A 17,252-nucleotide genomic window follows, 5' to 3' on the forward strand; every position below is an offset into this window, starting at 1 on the left:
GCTGTCTGTTGTGTGTGTGTGGGAGTTGGAGGAAACGGAGTTGCCATACACTGACTGACAGCTCCTGGTCCTGTGGCAGAATAGGAGGAAATACCCTTGACAGATCAGCAAGCTGCAGCAGGGAAGGGGCCTGACCTCAACCCCACTTCTTAAAGGAGTGAAAGAAAGAGTGAGTACTTTCTGTTCCATATCATAATCTATGGTTGTCTCCAAATGCCTCTGTGATGAGTCCCATCACCACACAGATGCTTTATTTTTCCAAGTAAAGACATTCTCTTAACATTCTTTAAATGATTACAGGATGGCTATAGCATTTCATACATATGTCATATGTAAAAAAACATTTTAAAAGATCTTAAAAATCTTTAGTGGCTTTTTAAACAACAAACATTATGTACAGAACTCACTCAAGCTGAACAAATGAGTTTCAATAAGGACAATACATCGCTTTCTTAAGTGGTACATTGAATATTAATGGCGTTTTTGTCCACGGAATGAACTGCATTTGATGTATGTCCATTTCAACAACCTCACACAATGATTCTCCCAATAAAAGATGGAAAAAGAGTTCAGTGCATGGTCCAGATCCCCACAGACCCAGTGTGCTACATCTGTAGCTCACATTGTAGGTTCCATTTCCTCTTAAGTAATCCAGCATGTCCTGAGATATGAATCCTTACAGAATCTAGAGTCACAGCTCATAAGAGTGTCCTTTCACAGTCTGTTCTCTATAGCCATGTGGTCTTGGTGGAGTGTCTCTTTGAACGTTGGAACCTGGCCACAGGGGAGTGACAGTAACGCAAAGCTCTACTGTGATGAGCTCCCCTTGGGTTATGAACCATTCTTGGGTCTGGGGGGGCTGGTAGTCAGGCCTCTTCAGCTGTAGCATCTATTCCAGCATAAGTGAAGTTCTCAAAGAGAGCCATGTTGACATAGGCCTGGATGAAAGATGAGAATTGGAATTGCACACTTTTTCTATTTCAAATAAATGCTGTTATATTTAACTTTCTGTTCATCAAAGAATCCTGAAAAATTTATTGTGGTTTCCACAAAAATATTAAGCAGTTTTCAATATTGATAATAATAAGAAATGTTTCTTGAGCACCAAATCAGCATATTAGATTTATTTCTGAAGCATCATATGACACTGAAGACTGAAGTAATGGCTGTTCAGCTTGGCCATCACAGGAATGAATTGTATTTTAAACTATATTTAAATAGAGAACAGATCTTTTAAATTGTAATAATATTTAACAATATGACTATTTTTACTGTATTTTTGATTAAACTGAAACCACCTATAACCACACAGCATTTCCTCTGGTAACCACCCACAAAGTTTTATATATGCAAGCATCAGTCTGTTTTTTTCCTTACCTTCCGTGCCTCTTGCATCCTATTGAGCTGGACAGATATTTGTGAAAATGGCGGTCGCTCATAGGGTCTATCTCGCCAACACTGCCTCATAAGTTCATACCTGTATGGATAATTATATATCAGGGATTATAATTACAATAATTAATACGACTGGAGTCAATCAATATGGAAAGTGACTACAAGAATGCATGAACGTCTGTGCTTACACTTCATCATCACAGTTCCTGGGCTGCTCCATTCTGTAGCCCTGAGGAAGCTTCTCATAGAGCTCAGCACAGGTCATCCCACAGTATGGTGTCCCACCTGAAGAGAACAGATTCATAGCATTCATCTGGCTGAAGCATGTTTATAATGTAGTAGACAACAAGTTATTCAGATTATGAACAAACTTACCTAAACTTACAATTTCCCACAGAAGAACTCCAAAAGACCACCTGAAAAACCAAGGCAGATATTTTAATTAAAGAATAACCAGGTTTAAGAAGAAAAAGATCTGTAAAATCTTGCTGATGGCAGAAAAAGTCAATGCCTATGACAGCATTGTTTGCCATGTACACAAGCCACATTCTTGTGTTTAGAAACCGCTAGATGGAGAGCAACTGAAAGGAACAGAATGCAGAGGTCACTCAATATGTTGATTATTAAAAGTACCTTTTTAAACTTGATGCAGCTTCTTAAATGAAACTACCTTTCGAAAGTTTGAGTTTTTGAAATTTTGAAAGAGTTTTTAATAGTCTCAAGCTTATCAAGACTGCATTTATTTGATGAAAAATACATTAAAAACAGTAATATTGTAAAATATTTTTTCAATTAATACGATCTGATTTCTATTTCAATATATTTTTAGTATCTTATATATTTATATTTTTAAACATGTTGGAAACACTCCAGTCTTCAACAGCATTTATTTGAAATATTTCAGTTTTAATAAATTTTATGCATCCTAGCTGAAAAGTAGTTAATATACTTGAGAGGAAAAAATCTTATTGACCCCATACGGTAGTGTAATTATTTGAACAGTTATGGGGGATGATCCGTAATTAAACATGCTGGTAAGAGTAAGAAAAAAAAATTATCCACTACTGTAGATTACTATATGTTAAAGCTAACACTGATGTGTGACTGTGACAATCAAACTCCATGCTTTGAGGGAAATCAGTAACAGGCGGATGGAGAAAACATGTTTGTATGTCATGGTGGTCATATTGTTTACGAAATCTTCAGTGCACAGTGTTATTGAGTGGGTAAAAAAGGTTGTTTTGACAGAGGACTGTGGTCTCGTGGAACATGCTACTCTAAATTTGAGCTTCCTGGTTTATGTTATCAGTTCCTTCCTGCTTATTTATCAGTTTTTCATTGAAAATTGAGAAGGATGAAGACATGTTGTTTTGGATTGAAACTTAGGGATGCCGTAGCACTTGGTGTTTTCAAACATTTATTCCAACAATGAATCCCTTTATGTCACATTTTCTTAGAAAATAAAGTGTCAGTTTAAAGTTCAGTTAATAAAGCATGAGATGTTCAAAGCGATGTTCATATGTGCAAAAACACAAAATTTACAGGATGTACTTACACATCACTCTTTGTGGTGTAGACACTGTAGTTTAGTGACTCGATAGCCATCCATCGCACAGGCAGTCTTCCCTGAGACAGAGAGAGAGCAACATTCAAGCAGTTTTATGAGTAATATAGATACACTATGCACTCAACAGGCTGAGTAAGTAAAGAGAAATTAGTTTTATTGTCTCATAGCTCACAGATATGGTCCTCACCATGGTCTTTTTCACATACACCTCCTCGCCACGTGAGAGGCCAAAATCTGCGATTTTAGCAACTAGGCTTTCTCCCACGAGTACATTTCTGGCTGCCAAATCTCTGTGAATGAACTGTTTATACACAAACAAGATAACCAGAAATAAAGTTAGGCCATGTAGTAATTAATATTAATGTGGCACAAAATCTACAATGGCCTAGTTAAATTGAACAATAAAAGTAATAAATGTAAATTATTGACATTTAAGGCAAATAATTAAACAAACCACATGACTGCAAGTAATAAATATAATGAAATTACCGGGCCATTATGGCAATTAAGGGAATATTCCACCCAAAAATGTGCTGAAAATGTGAAAATCAGCTGTTTACAACCCTCTACGCACACCTTGGCAATATAATTGCCATTGGCTAGTGAATTTTTTAGTTTAGTCGCCAGACTATTTTACACGCACACACACACACACATACATATACACACATTCATGGTTTCTTTATATAATATTTTATATATAATATATATATAATCTATATAATAGTAGTAGTAATAGTAGTAGTTATTATTATTAAAAGATAATACTACTACTAGTTCTGCTTCTATACTAACAATATACAACACACTAGGATTAATGAGCTGCTGGGTTCATGAACATTAATCACGTTGTCAGCGTACCCCCAAACTGATTTGCTGAAATTAGATCAGGTTATGTAAGGTTCCATGGCTCCCTGAGTCCTCTAGGGGTCGCTATGGGGAATGGTATACCCATGCCACCATGCTGAGAGGAGTGCATGCCAAACACAAAGGCAAGCACTAAGTACCAACTCTACCAAAGCTTAAGGGAGTTGCCCCTGGGACGGTTTGACAGTTGTCAATGACAGTATCCCCTACAGCCAAAGCCCTAAGCTACATACCCCATAAACTTACCTGTTAGGGCCAGGAGTCCTGGGCCCAGGGTAGAGCTCAAAGGCTTGGAATCAGGAAGAGATTCCTTTAAGGGGATACGACCAAGCTCCTAGAATCGTAGCAAGGTCTTGGCCTGTCACCCAGGGGGCTACTGCTTGCTCTGCACGAAGCTGCAGCGCGTGACCCCTGCCATACAGGATTTTTAGAAAGAACATAAAATGCTTGATGTGCAAACTTACCACAGTGTGGAATTTAGGAAGTGCACAGAGACTTTGCATACGCACTTACCATAACATGGATTTTAAAGATACAGCTGCTAAGGGGTCCTAGAGACAGACCTAGAGACCTTATGTGACCGTGGCACTTTCCTTTTGTGACCGTGGCACTTTGAGGGAGCAGTCCACAACATACACATAGCACACATAGATGGATATGGCGCATCCCAAAGAACAATAAGTCTGAGAAGTCGCCAACTCATCTTCATGGTCATAATGCTGGTCTGGCTAGCAGTAAGTTACCAAGCTGAGGTAGCATAACACCCAGCTCTCAGCGGAGAGGTGGCTTGACCTATAGCATGTTCGTAGGAATCCTGAAGGGTAAACGTACTGTAAGCTTTGCTAAAAAACTCAGCGTATCAGGCAGGCAGAAGAAGGGCCTAGTTCGCCTGATGTTGCTGGTTCCAGGTGCTCTGGGAAACAGAGAACTCAACTCTCCATGTGAGAGGAGAACTCCGAATTCAGAAAAAGGGGAAGCATGTTAAAGTCCATCCACGAGACCAGCCCACTGAGCAGGGAATTCAACCTCTCTGAAGGGGAGGGAATTTGAATGCTCGGAAGGAAGCAGCATGCTCATAAATAACCCTCTACAGTGAGGGGAGCGATGCTGACTAGATTAAAGGCATTTTTTCTTTTTCACCCTGCTCAGAATGTATCAACAGAGATACATTAGTTGAGTGGAGCCCAAGGCGAGTACCAGGACCTAAGCCAACTCAGAAAAAGGGAATGAGGCTGACAGTGCGTAACCCTTACCATACAAGATTTTAGAAAGTACGCAGAGTGCTTTAGCATGCACACTTACCACAATGTGGATTTTAGAAAGTGCACAAAAGCTTACCATAGCATGGATTTAGAAAGATTCCAAAGCATCTGCTCACAGATGCCCTGAAGTCCTCAGACACTCAATCGGGAGCGGCAGGCTCAAAGACAACCCTCTGAGGTGAGGGGAGCACTGCCTGGCTTGACACGAATAGAGGCAGCTTATCATGGAAGCAGCAAGTGGCCCAACTACCTGAAGTCACTGCTAAGGAGCTCAAGAGAGGAGGGTTCAACCCTTAGTGAAGAGAGAGAGGAACTTTTTGTAGAGGACCTAACTCTCGAATCGCGAGGAGGACTCACCCAGTCTGCCCAGGATTGGTGAGCTCAAAGGGACTCTTCCGCAGTGAGGGCAGAGAGCTGTTTCTCCTCAGAGCCAGAGCACTCAGGAAGGGTTTCCGCAGAAACGCCACCTACTCATACCTCAGGAAACCCAGTGCATTCAGACCCACTCCACATAGGGGTGACCCACTGGCTTACCATGATGGCTGTACGTTGCAACTAGCGGACTGCAGAGTGGAGTAAAGCCTCTCGACGCCTCAGTGAGAGGAGCTCTATTCAGAGAAAGGATATCCTGACACAGGAAACCCCTCAGGGTGAACATGGGTATGGCGTCCCAGTCAGGGCAGCCTAAGAGGCATAAGCCCAGCCCGGACATCAAGGAGGGCGGCATCTCACAAAGCATACACTCTGGAGACATCACCAAAGGAAGGACCCGCAGATCCCAGAATTGCAGTGCTGTACTGGGGACCTGATGACCAAGAAGGCTCCCACAGAAGCCTAATGACTTGACAACATGATCCAGGAAGCATGAAGCTGGAAACAGGGCTATTATGGGGTATGGTTCTGTTTTGGTTGAGTGTGGTCGTGTGAGGTAATATAGTTAATAGTCAATGTTCTGGGTTCTGTAGAGGGGGTGCTCACAGAGGACCTACCCTAAACAAGGACAGAAACACACAGGTTCCAGAAACACTGCAAAGAAGGCTAGCAAAAGGATTCATACAACGACCAGCGATCTAAATTTATTTAAAAGGGATCGTACTCACCCACCATGGTTCCCGTGAATGAGCTCCTTTCAAGAAGTGAAGCCTGAAGAAGCCTTTGAGTCCGGACCATCGGTAAGGTGGTTACTATGTATGACATAGAACCAACCAAAACATCATAGGTCCAGCATAAGAAACTGCAGTGCAGGCACAGGAGGTTCCTATCTGACCTCTGTAAGGTGGAGTTGATGGTGGTTATAGGGGAATTTCGGAAGGGGAAAATGAGGGTAGATGTTAAACCCCTCGAGGGATGTGAGTAGATGTTTAGGTCGTACTCTGGTCTGGACGAAAGAGTTGAGAACTGCTCATCTGGATCACCTCCCTCGGGTCTTGCCTACCTCCCTTTGACCCCCACAGGTGGGGGAGGGGCACGACACTAGCCTTCTGTGCCTGTCTCTGATCCTCAGACCGAGATGGGCCAGGACTCCTGCATTGTTCGGGCTCAGACCTGGACCTTCGTGGAATGAAGGTTTTGAAGGCCACTGAGCGTGCCTTTGCCTCCCTAAACTTTGACCAATGTCTCAACGGATATACCAAAAAGTTTGGAAGGCGAAACCGGAGCATTGAGGAGATAGCCCTTCTCTTTCTTCCCGATATCTGCCAGGTTCACCCAGAGATGTCTCTCCATTACTACCATGGCCGCCATAGATCTGCAAATAGCAGAGGCAGCCTGCTTAGTAGCACAGAGAGCAAGATCTGTGGTGCGGCGCAGCTCAGCTACCTCGTCAGGGGAAGGCCCTCCCCTTTATCCAGGTCTTTTAGCAGATCAGCCTGGTACACCTGAAGCACCATTATCGTGTGCAACGAAGCGACAGCCTGACCTGCTGCTGCATATGCCCTGCCATTTAAGCAAGATGTATCCTGAAGTGGCTTAGATGGCAAGGAGGGAACCTTGAGAGAGGATGTCTCACTTACAGAGAGATAGCTAGCCAGCGTCTCTTTTATAGGGGGCATCCTCTCACCCTCGTCCACGGCCGACAAACGCAAGAAGGAAAGCCCCTCTTTAAACTCATCGCCAGATCCACCTGCAACCCCCACAAACTCATTCTCCTCCGTGCCTCAGCAGTGGCAGGTCCTGAACCGTGGGGAGCAGATGGCTGCCCCTCTTTCCTCAAAAAGAGAGACAGACGAGAGCGGAGCTATTTCATTGAAAAAAGCTCGCAGAGGATGCAGATTGCCCCCTTGAGGACATCACGTGTGTGCTTTTCCCCCAAACAAACAATGCAAAGATCATATGTGTCATCAGGTGTCAAATAACGCGGACACGGATCCACACACCTCTTAAACGTCTTGCTAGTGCTCACCATAACAAGGGAAGAAAAGATTGTTCTTACCACCCGAATGCATGCTTCAAACAAAACAGTCACTTGAAGATGAAGAAGAGGCAAGATGACGTGTTCTCTCGGCGCCTTTTTATACTGTGGTCGCACTGGTAGTGACGTCATAGCCTATAGCCGGGTCACGTCGAGGCATTCCCCATAGCGACCCCTAGAGGATGCGGTTCGAAGGTCCCTTGAAAGGGAACAGGCATATCTTCTGCTTGTTCTTAAAAGCTGAATAATTCCAAATGAACTTATTTTGACAGGAAAATACAACAAAAAATATGGTTTACATGTAGCATGTAGATTTAGCATGGTGTGTATGACTCTCACTCTCTCTCTGTATGTGTGAGAAACAGCGGTCTCAGCAAAGCACTCATTCATTGCAAAGATCCATTGGTGAGCAAATTATGTAATTTCTCTAAATTTCTCCAAATCTATTCCGATGAAGCAAGCTCATCTACATTATGAATGGCCCGAGGGATCTAAATTTTAGATAAATTTTCATTTTTGAGTGAACTATCACCTTAAATTTTGCCCATCCACATATGGATTCTAAAATAGACACCTCCATAATCTAAAAAAAAAAATTTATACCTGTTTGTCACTAAGGTAATGCATTCCGGTTGCTACATCAGCAGCAAACTGCAAGAGCTGCTGGGAGGTGAGTGTGGAGGCAGTTCCATGCTCTTTTGCAAAGGCAGGATCAGTCTCTAGGACACGACTCTTTCTTAGGAAGTCCAAAAGGTTTCCGTAAGGTGCATATTCAATGGCAATGTAAAGGTAACCTGTGGATAACATAAGCTATTACATGTCAGCACTATTTAATAGAGAGAAGTTCATATGGCATCTGTGCCAAATTAAGTACTTTGACAAAGCTGATATGAAGCCTTATTAACATTACTATGTCAAACACTTCTAGTCTTGTTTTCAGCTTTATTATCTGACCATATCTAGGTAAAGCCAATATGTGGTGCACTCACCTCTGTTTTCACAGGCACCGATTAAATTAATTATGTTTGGATGCTGTCCCAATTTACACAGCACTTCTAATTCACCAGCAAAGTCTCGATGGTCATTCTCTGAGGCAAACTCTGCAGGTGCACACAATGGACACACAAAATCACAATCATGTAATAACAGACCTTGGCTAACAATGCTCTGTTGGATTGTGTTCTTACCCTTGAGCATTTTAATTGCAGCACTCATTTTTATGCCATCTTTTTTGACCATGGCCCTGATGACCTGACCAAAGTTTCCTTCTCCAATGACATCCTCAAACTTTATGTCCTCCCACTCCAGTATGGGATAAGTTAGGGGCTCTGGAGAAGGTTTCGGTCGCCGGGTCAGTGTGAGAGTCCCTGAGTTGAACTGTAAGATTGTCTCTTCTCCCTGAGAATGCATGTGTTCACATCATATTTATTTATGTATTTATTTAGTTTTGTACTTATTATTGTTATAGTACTTATAGATGAGTCAACTTAAAGTACGTTACAGTATTATCATAAACTTCATCATGTTTATACTTAATCATATATATAAAAAAATATTGATATGAAACTATCCCACTATGTTGAATCATTAAAATATAAAGTTCATGTCCACACATTAGGTTTTTGCTGCCACTGTACATACACAAGCATAAGAGTAGAAATAAAGTAATGAAGTAAAGTGTCTTGTCTGCTCACCGATACAGACTGATAGGTGAATGTCCGTTTTCGTTTAAAAACAGATTTACGAATGTAGAAGAGAATCAAAAGGGCCAGAAGGATGGTCACACAGGTCACAGCCACTGACCCAACCACAGCCCAAAGAAGCTGATGATCCTTAGCCATTGGTCGTCCAACTTGCTGAGTGGTGGGAATATAGCTTGAGAATCCTTTGATATGAAAAACAGCAAGTGCCTTTTTTAAAGTGCATTTATGAATAGCCTTTAACTTCATATTTTAGCTTTATTTTTTGTCTTTTGTCTTATTTATTCTCTCTGGTCACTTACCGTCTCCATGTGTCCTGGCTTGTACAAACTGACTCCAATCCCCTGGCACCTTGGAGAAAGCCCTCACCCTGAACTGGTATAATGTGCTCCCATTGAGGGATGTCACATCCTTCATGGTTTTGTTGCCATCATCTGTGTCCACCCAAGGGTGAAAGCTGCTCTGGCCCACTGGCTTGTATTCAATGCTGTATTTTACAATTCCTCCATTGGGGTCCTCAGGTGGATGCCAGTGAAGCCTGACTGCATTAATGGACAAAGCATCTGCCTGGACGTTCCTTGGAGAAGAAGGACCTGGAGAGAGATCATACATAATTTTGCCACTTCAGTTTCAATTCACACTCTGACACACTTTGAGTTAAATAATAACTGAGTTATTTTTTTCCACCATATCCTGTCTAACATTCATGACCTATTTTATAGTCAGTCACCTACTTGCGCCTATTTAGGGACATGCAAGATTTCTGTTTACCCTGTTTATAGATGTGAATACGGTGGGGCTTTGAAGGGGGCCCATGGCTGCCACAGTTTATCAGCCTGACTACCACTTGGTAGTCCCTGTGATACTCCAGATTGTAGAGCTTGTTGGAGAGTACATTAAGCAAGGTGGTTTCTTCTTGCAGCTTCTCTCCATGTGGTCCGTTGAGCTGTACTAAAAAGCCAGTGGCTTCTTTGGACGTATCAATCAGGGACCACCTGATGGTGGCATTACGGCCCTCCAGTGAGCAGGAATCAATCTCCGGCCTGGCCGTGGGCTCTAGCGACACAGAATACGCAATCAGATGTTGTCCGCTGCAGCTGAGCTACATAAAAACTATACTGCTCTCAGAGTCAGTCTTTCAGGGGTCAAATATTGACAGAATCAACAGTCCAAAATATTGTATATCTATAGACTTGTTTCTCCAGGTTTTGACAATCACATCCATGTCAACACTATTCAAACCACCTTCTTCAGCTCAAAGAACCCCACTCTTCTTCTCATACCATGAGGAAATATGCCCTCACCTTTTTTTATTCTGTTGAGATATCACTCAGTCTCATCTCCACACATTTATTGAACATTTATGGCAGTTAACAATCTTTTCATCTGAACTTCAGCTTTAGATTTATTCTGAACAGTTTTAATTTGAAATGATCTTTTTTTATTGGATATCTGAATTTATTTTAGGTCAGATATTAAAATTCTGTTTGTTAATGATGGACTCCGCATCAACTAAAACTATTAAAATTGTTTTTGCTAATTGAAATAAAGCTGACATAAAATAACAAATATTAGATGAGAAAAGTTAAGACATAAAATTACTAAAAGTAAAACTAAATTAAAATGAATTAAAGCTATATAGAAATATAAAAAAAATTAAAAAACAACAGAAGCACAATTACTAAATTAAATTAAAATGAAACTGAAAATATAAAAACAAAATTCAACATTACTAAATACTATGACAGTATATAAATAACACTAAAATAACATTGGTTAGACAACTGGAGTAAGATGCTACCCTCAGAAGTGGGAGAGTGGTATGATATTGCTAATGTTTTAATTATTTATTTAATTATTATTATACTTCCATTAATTACAATTAGGTTTATCATGTATTTTACATGCATCAAATGTATTTTACATTTACAACTGGGGCAAGTTTACTGAAGGGGTCTTATTGCCACAGGTTACCCCTTAAGTAATGGGGCAATTTTGTACACCCTATACATCATCATCCTGTACATGCTAAACTCATCTCTAAATATGTTCTCAAGTAAGGCATTTACCCCATCTTTCCCCAAAACCAAGTCAATTTTTAGTTCTAGGTTAACTGATTCTCACCTGGGCAGTCAGTCTCCATGATTGCCTCTGGACCCAAAGGACCTTCTCCTCCATCCCCTGGGCGAGTAAGTTGTACACGGACATGGTATCTGGTTGAGGGCTTCAGGTTCGATAATGTGATTTGATCGCTGCCATACACTTTATTTGAAAAAAAAGAAAAAAAAAAAAGATGATAAATTGTATGACTTTTATAACATATATTCATATCATTCTACATGTCAGCATGAACCTAATACTAGTAATTCCTAAAACCACAAGTGATTTTGGCAGAGTTACCTATAATGGAGGACCAGGAGTCTTCTGTATCCACTGGCTTGTAAAGCACCTTAGTGGAAATAATGGGACTGTCACCCGCATAAGTTTCCACTGGCTTTACAACCAGTTGTTTGCTGCTCCTCGACAGCAGTTTAGGAGCAGTGGTTGGGTAGGGTGGCTCTAGTTCACAACAAAGTGCAAGTTTAAGGGTCTTTCAGCTAGCAAAAACATTGTTAGAATGAATCAATTTTAAAATGAATCTCACCTTTCACAGTTAAGGTAAACTTGAAGGAATCCTGCCCACCATTGGTGGAGACTCGACATTCCCACAAACCATTATGCTCTGCAGACAGCCTTGGGATCTCAAAGTGAGCTGTGCTTTTTTTGGAGTCCATGGTAGTGTGGGATGCCTGAGAAATCAACAGCAGACAATCATAAAGATAGTAGCCACATTAGAAAGGCACAACACATTAGGCACAATAGTACTTTCTAACTTTTCATTTTATAAGCATTCCTTTTTTCAACTTCATATGCAACTTCTTAAAAGATTCTCTTTCACCTTAAGAACAGTGCTATCCAGCTTGCGTAGCTCAATACTCATATGGCTAGGCAGTGGATGGCCTGTTGCAGAACATGTGATCTTGTGGCTGGAGTTCAAGTTTCCCTCTAGGTTACTGGCCATGTCCAATATCTCTGGTGCACGATCTGAAAGAGGGATAAGGTTAGACAAACGGTGCCAGGAGGAACAAATGTTACAGATTTTAGAGTAGATGGAAAAGTAGTTTTGAAGCCTGACCTGATTTCTCACAGTATTGCCCTCTCCAGCCTGTAGGACATTGACAGCCATTGAATCGATTGCATTTGCCTTTGTTCTTGCAGTTGCAACTTAAAAGACAGTCAGCGCCGTACATTCCTTCAAGACAGGCTATGAAAATAACATTGGAAATTCTGTTTTTATTATATATTTCAACAATTAAAACATGACAACAAGCATTTTAGAACGATTCAGTAAGTCATTATGTTTTAGTGTCTGAGCTTTGACCTCAAGAAATTTAAGTGTGTTTGGAAATGTTTTTTTTTTCCCCAAGTGTGTCTTCATCACAACTGCAACATTATTTCTCAAACATTGAGACTTTTTATCTTACAATTACGATCTTATTTCTTGTAATTCTTACTGTCTCACATTATCTTGCTTTACGTTGCATTGCAACTTTATTTTTCTTAGTTGTGCCATTAATTTAACAACTGCAGCTTTATTTTTCAGAATTGTGACTTTCACACATTTTTAACAGTTGCAACATTCTGTTCTTATAATTGCAGTTATGTATTTCACAATGTGACTATATCACACAATTAGACTTTATATCACTCTATTTCAGCTTTATTTCCCATAATTGTGGCTATTTCCTGTATTTGCAATTTTGTATTTCACAATGTTATAGAGTGAATTCTTTTTTTTTTTGTTATTTTAAACTTTATCTCACAATTACGGGTTTTATTTACTCTGAGGTGGAAACTGGCTTCCACAAAGACTAAAACAAATGGACAGAGCAGCAAGAAATGCTTATCTTGGTCAGATTGATGGAAGCTGAATTTTTACTGGCACATTCCAGCAGCACCTGTTTAAACTTTAATTCAGAACTGAATCCTTTCTGCTGGGTCCAGATGATACTCTGCACGGAGGGAACAGTTCTTATATAAAGGAATCATAAAGGGTTAAGTTATACTCACGTTTACGACAGCGATCTCCTTGCCAGCCGCTGGCACAAGAACAGCCGTAAGGATCCGTGAGACAGAAACTCAAGCCCTGGCATCCATTCTCTGACTTACAGGATTCCTGGCAGTTCCTTCCAAACATTCCTTCCCGACAGGCTGCCAGACCAAAATCAGAAAAAATGATTTGTATGTTTAAGTTCTTAAATAAATAGTCCCTACAGATGCAAATGATCAGTTTCATATAAATGGTTTTCATTTACCTGTCTCACAGTGCATTCCCATAAACCCCGGTGGGCAAACACAATCTCCATCTTTGTCATGGCACACACCTCCATTCAAGCATTCGGGACATTCTTTGTCACATTCGGAGCCCCATTTATTCTTTGGACATTCTAGAAAATACACAGGTAATAAAAATCAAGCACTAGAATAGAAAATCCAAAGTTCTGAATATGTTTAAATGAGTTATATGATACTGATTATGTTACCACGAATGATGAGGCGGATCCAGGCACTATAAAGAGCACTGTCCCCAACGTAGCTGACACTGTAAATCCCTGCAGAGTTTGCATCAACTTTCATCAGATCTAGAACTGCTGTGCGGTTTTGAACATCAGCAATAGGAGTCATGTAGTAGTAGTTACCTAAAACAAATCAGAATATTCTTGCTTGTAAATTGCTCGTTCATTTACTGATCATCTATATATTGATCAAATATCCCACTGGATCATCTGCATGTTTTTCTGCATGACATCCCATTTTGGATTTTTTTGTATGTATAGAATTTAAAACATCTTCATAAATCGCTGTACTAATATGCATAAAATGTTGCATACATGCTCTTTAGACATGAATCTTACTAAATCGTAAAGTATACTGACCATTGAATTTCCAAGTAATGTCTCGTCTTTCTGTCCCAACAACGTCCATGATTAGTTTCACGTCCTCTCCTTTACTGGCCGTCTGAGTGACCCGCACTGGTTTAAAGTGACCTAAACACATAATAATAATAGATTCTGGAAATAAAATCACATTTATAAAATCTATTCTTCAGTCTGATTATTTTTACAAATATATTTCCGGTTATTAAATAATTTATTTTAGATATTTCAGATATTGAATACTTGAACAAAAACTGTCTGTTAAGTGTTTTATCAAACTGTTTAATGCATAGATCTTCAACTCTGCTCCTGGGGACCCACTGTCCTGCAAAGTTTATTTCCAGCCTGCTTCAGCACACCTGGCTTGTAACTTTACAAGTGATCCTGAAGACCTTGATTATCTGGTTCATGTGTGTTTGATGTTTTCACTCAGAAATGAAAATTCAGTCATTATTTACTCATTCTCATGTCATTCCAAACTTGTGTGACATACATTCTTCTAAAGAAAACAAAAAAGATAGTTCTAAAAATGTCTCAAGGGTAGTTTTTTTTTATATATAGGGTCATTTCAATAACAGTCAGTGGGGTGCAGTGTTGTTTTGGATCACATTGACTCTTGTCAGAACAGAAACAACTGAAACATTCTTCAAAATATCTTCTTTAGTGTCTTTTTTTTTAATCACACAGGTTTGTAACAACATGAGGGTTGGTAAATGATGACGGTTTCATTTACACATTTTTTGGGTGAACTGTAAGTTATGTTTTTTTTTCTCACTCATGTACCTCTGCTGAAGTTGTTGATGAGAGTAACATTGCCAGGTTGGTCAGAGCCCCTTTTTGAGTGACAGTAGAAAATCCCACTGTGGTCAAAGCCTTTAAATCCAGTAGCCACCACTTCTTTAGTCTGTGGGCTCTGCACATCAAAATGTGGTGAATCTGCACGGAGCACAATGCTGTTGTCCTTTGTGATGCTCATCTGAATCCCGTCTGTGTCACGCTCTCCAGAAATGCAGGAGAGACTGAAATTATGAGCAGATGTGGCCCCATTAGAGGTCATGGTGAGATCCATGACTGCATCTGAGAGAGGACACATTTCATACAGATTAATGCAATGCAATTTACTAAAACTGGACAACTATTGGAAAACAATTAATAGAAAGAAAAAAACATAAATAGAAAGTTAGTAAATTAATATCTCTTAAGGGTGAAACTGTGAACCTACTCTAGAACTTTAGTCAGTAAAGTTTTCTGTTTATTTAAATAAAGATCACAAAATACCAACTACAATGGAGCCACCATAGAGGAACAGCCACATTCCTGCTTTCACACATTTCCCCTGGCTTTCTGCCACTATGTGGCCTTCTCAACACAAGAACAATATCAGGAAACAAAGAGGATCCAAAGCCATCATTCCACCATAAATACCATTAGATCCCATGTGCGAAATAATGAAAACATGTAGAGGAGCCCGGGGCTAGTTGTCACACTTTTTACACCAGTGAAGTCAGTATCTATATAGGTGCATGCCATAAAGTGTTGGGTACAGAAAAACAAAAAACAAAACTTTTTCACTGTTATTGTCCAATTTTGAACACATATTGAGCTGCTATTGGGGCTGTTGCTATATGTTGTCATGAGGTAAGTTGCTACAATTGCTACAGCTGAACCTGTCATAAACAACCCAGTCAATAATAAAAAATGTGATAACTAACCCTGATATTAATAAACATTTTTTCCCCAAAAAATATATCAACAATTACTGATTTCTCAAGAAAACAGTTAAAACTTTCAGTTAAATTTACCATCCTTAGTTGAACTTACATGGCACTGCCAGTACAGTTTTATTAAGCGTGTGCGTTGTACATTGTGAGGATAAAAATCGCAAAAAATAAATAAATAAATAAAAAGAATTGTGTTTTAAAAACGATTTGTGAACACAGAATTGTCAAATATCATTCTAATATATATAGACCAAAATATTGTATAGAATATTTGAAAACAAAAACACAAATGACTCAATCATTTTGACTCAAATCCAGATGGCTATATGACTGAGTTAGGCTTTGCGACAACTAGCTCTGGGCTTCCCGTACCGATTTTACTCTCCCAATAAATCAATACGTATTTTGAAAACTTTTGGGTGTAACAACAACAGTAGGATACTTACCAGATATGTCGACGACCCACAAGAGGCAGATTAAATGCAGCATGACTGTAATCATACGTTCACTCTGAGATAATCCGTTAGAAATGATCCAAAAACAGGATTTGTCATTCCAGTGGGATTTTCCAGCTCGCCAGTCGTCGCCGCGCGTAATTGCGCATTTTTTACGATCACTGTGAATGTACGCGCACTGATTAAACCTTCGCGTGTGGAAATCTGTGCTGTTGACAGGCAGAAAACTCAACTCTTCTGCTTACTCTAAACTCATACTTTGGGTGGGAAAGGAAGGAAGAGGCGTTGGGGATTCGAGAGAGAGAGAGAAAGAGAGAGAGAGAGATAATCAAACAGTTTGCACTACAAGTATTTTCACTGAATTTCACTTACATAAAACTGGATGTGTCTGATGACTTAAGGTCAGTTCATCAAGATCAGGGATGTTCTTTAATTATATCTCTGCAAAGCGTTTACTTCTAATTTGTTATTTAACGGTGTCATATGATGCGATTTCAAGTTTTCCTTTCTCTTTGGAGTGTTACAAGCTCTTGGTGAATAAAGAAGATCTGTAAAGTTGCAAAGACTAAAGTCTCAAATCCAAAGAGATATTATTTATAAAAGTTAAGAGTCAACCACGCCCTCCTAAAATGGCTCATTCTAACATGCACCCACATGTCTACATCACGATGTGGGAAGATTTGCATAACGCCACCCAAATGTTGACACAAAGAAAGAAGGCATAACTGTGATTCTTACTGTAGTATTGTTGCTGCCGCCTCCACCATGTCGTGGAGACGATATCCAACATTTATTCCAAAAGAGGACGATGTCTGCTTCGTCATGCCTAGAGCTGATCCGTGCTGGTCACTGAGGAAATAAATCAACTTTGCACTGTGAATCGCCGGATCGGCTTTCAT

The 17,252-nt window shown here is 40.0% G+C and overlaps 1 protein-coding gene across 2 annotated transcripts; it reads right to left on the minus strand.

Moving 5' to 3' along the window:
- Nucleotides 1-198: 198 nt before the first annotated feature.
- Nucleotides 199-16,607, minus strand: LOC109076839 (tyrosine-protein kinase receptor Tie-1-like). 2 transcript variants are annotated; one of them, XM_019092489.2, is made up of 23 exons: nucleotides 16,345-16,607; nucleotides 14,961-15,254; nucleotides 14,178-14,288; nucleotides 13,785-13,940; nucleotides 13,557-13,688; nucleotides 13,312-13,452; nucleotides 12,377-12,505; nucleotides 12,140-12,285; nucleotides 11,846-11,990; nucleotides 11,602-11,760; nucleotides 11,326-11,463; nucleotides 9,973-10,257; nucleotides 9,504-9,794; nucleotides 9,196-9,386; nucleotides 8,689-8,899; nucleotides 8,491-8,601; nucleotides 8,105-8,295; nucleotides 3,150-3,263; nucleotides 2,951-3,021; nucleotides 1,771-1,811; nucleotides 1,584-1,680; nucleotides 1,378-1,477; nucleotides 199-938 (listed from the first exon to the last, which is right to left on the minus strand). In XM_019092489.2, exons 1-23 carry the CDS (start codon nucleotides 16,397-16,399, stop codon nucleotides 867-869), a joined length of 3,381 nt encoding a protein of 1,126 aa, XP_018948034.1. In that variant the 5' UTR covers nucleotides 16,400-16,607; the 3' UTR covers nucleotides 199-866. The 2 variants fall into 2 exon arrangements, with proteins under 2 accessions (XP_018948034.1, XP_018948044.1); XM_019092499.2 differs by lacking the exon at nucleotides 9,973-10,257.
- Between the last annotated feature and the right edge of the window lie 645 nt (nucleotides 16,608-17,252).

Source organism: Cyprinus carpio, chromosome A6 (assembly GCF_018340385.1).
Source record: "Cyprinus carpio isolate SPL01 chromosome A6, ASM1834038v1, whole genome shotgun sequence".
Taxonomy (NCBI): Eukaryota; Metazoa; Chordata; class Actinopteri; order Cypriniformes; family Cyprinidae; genus Cyprinus; species Cyprinus carpio.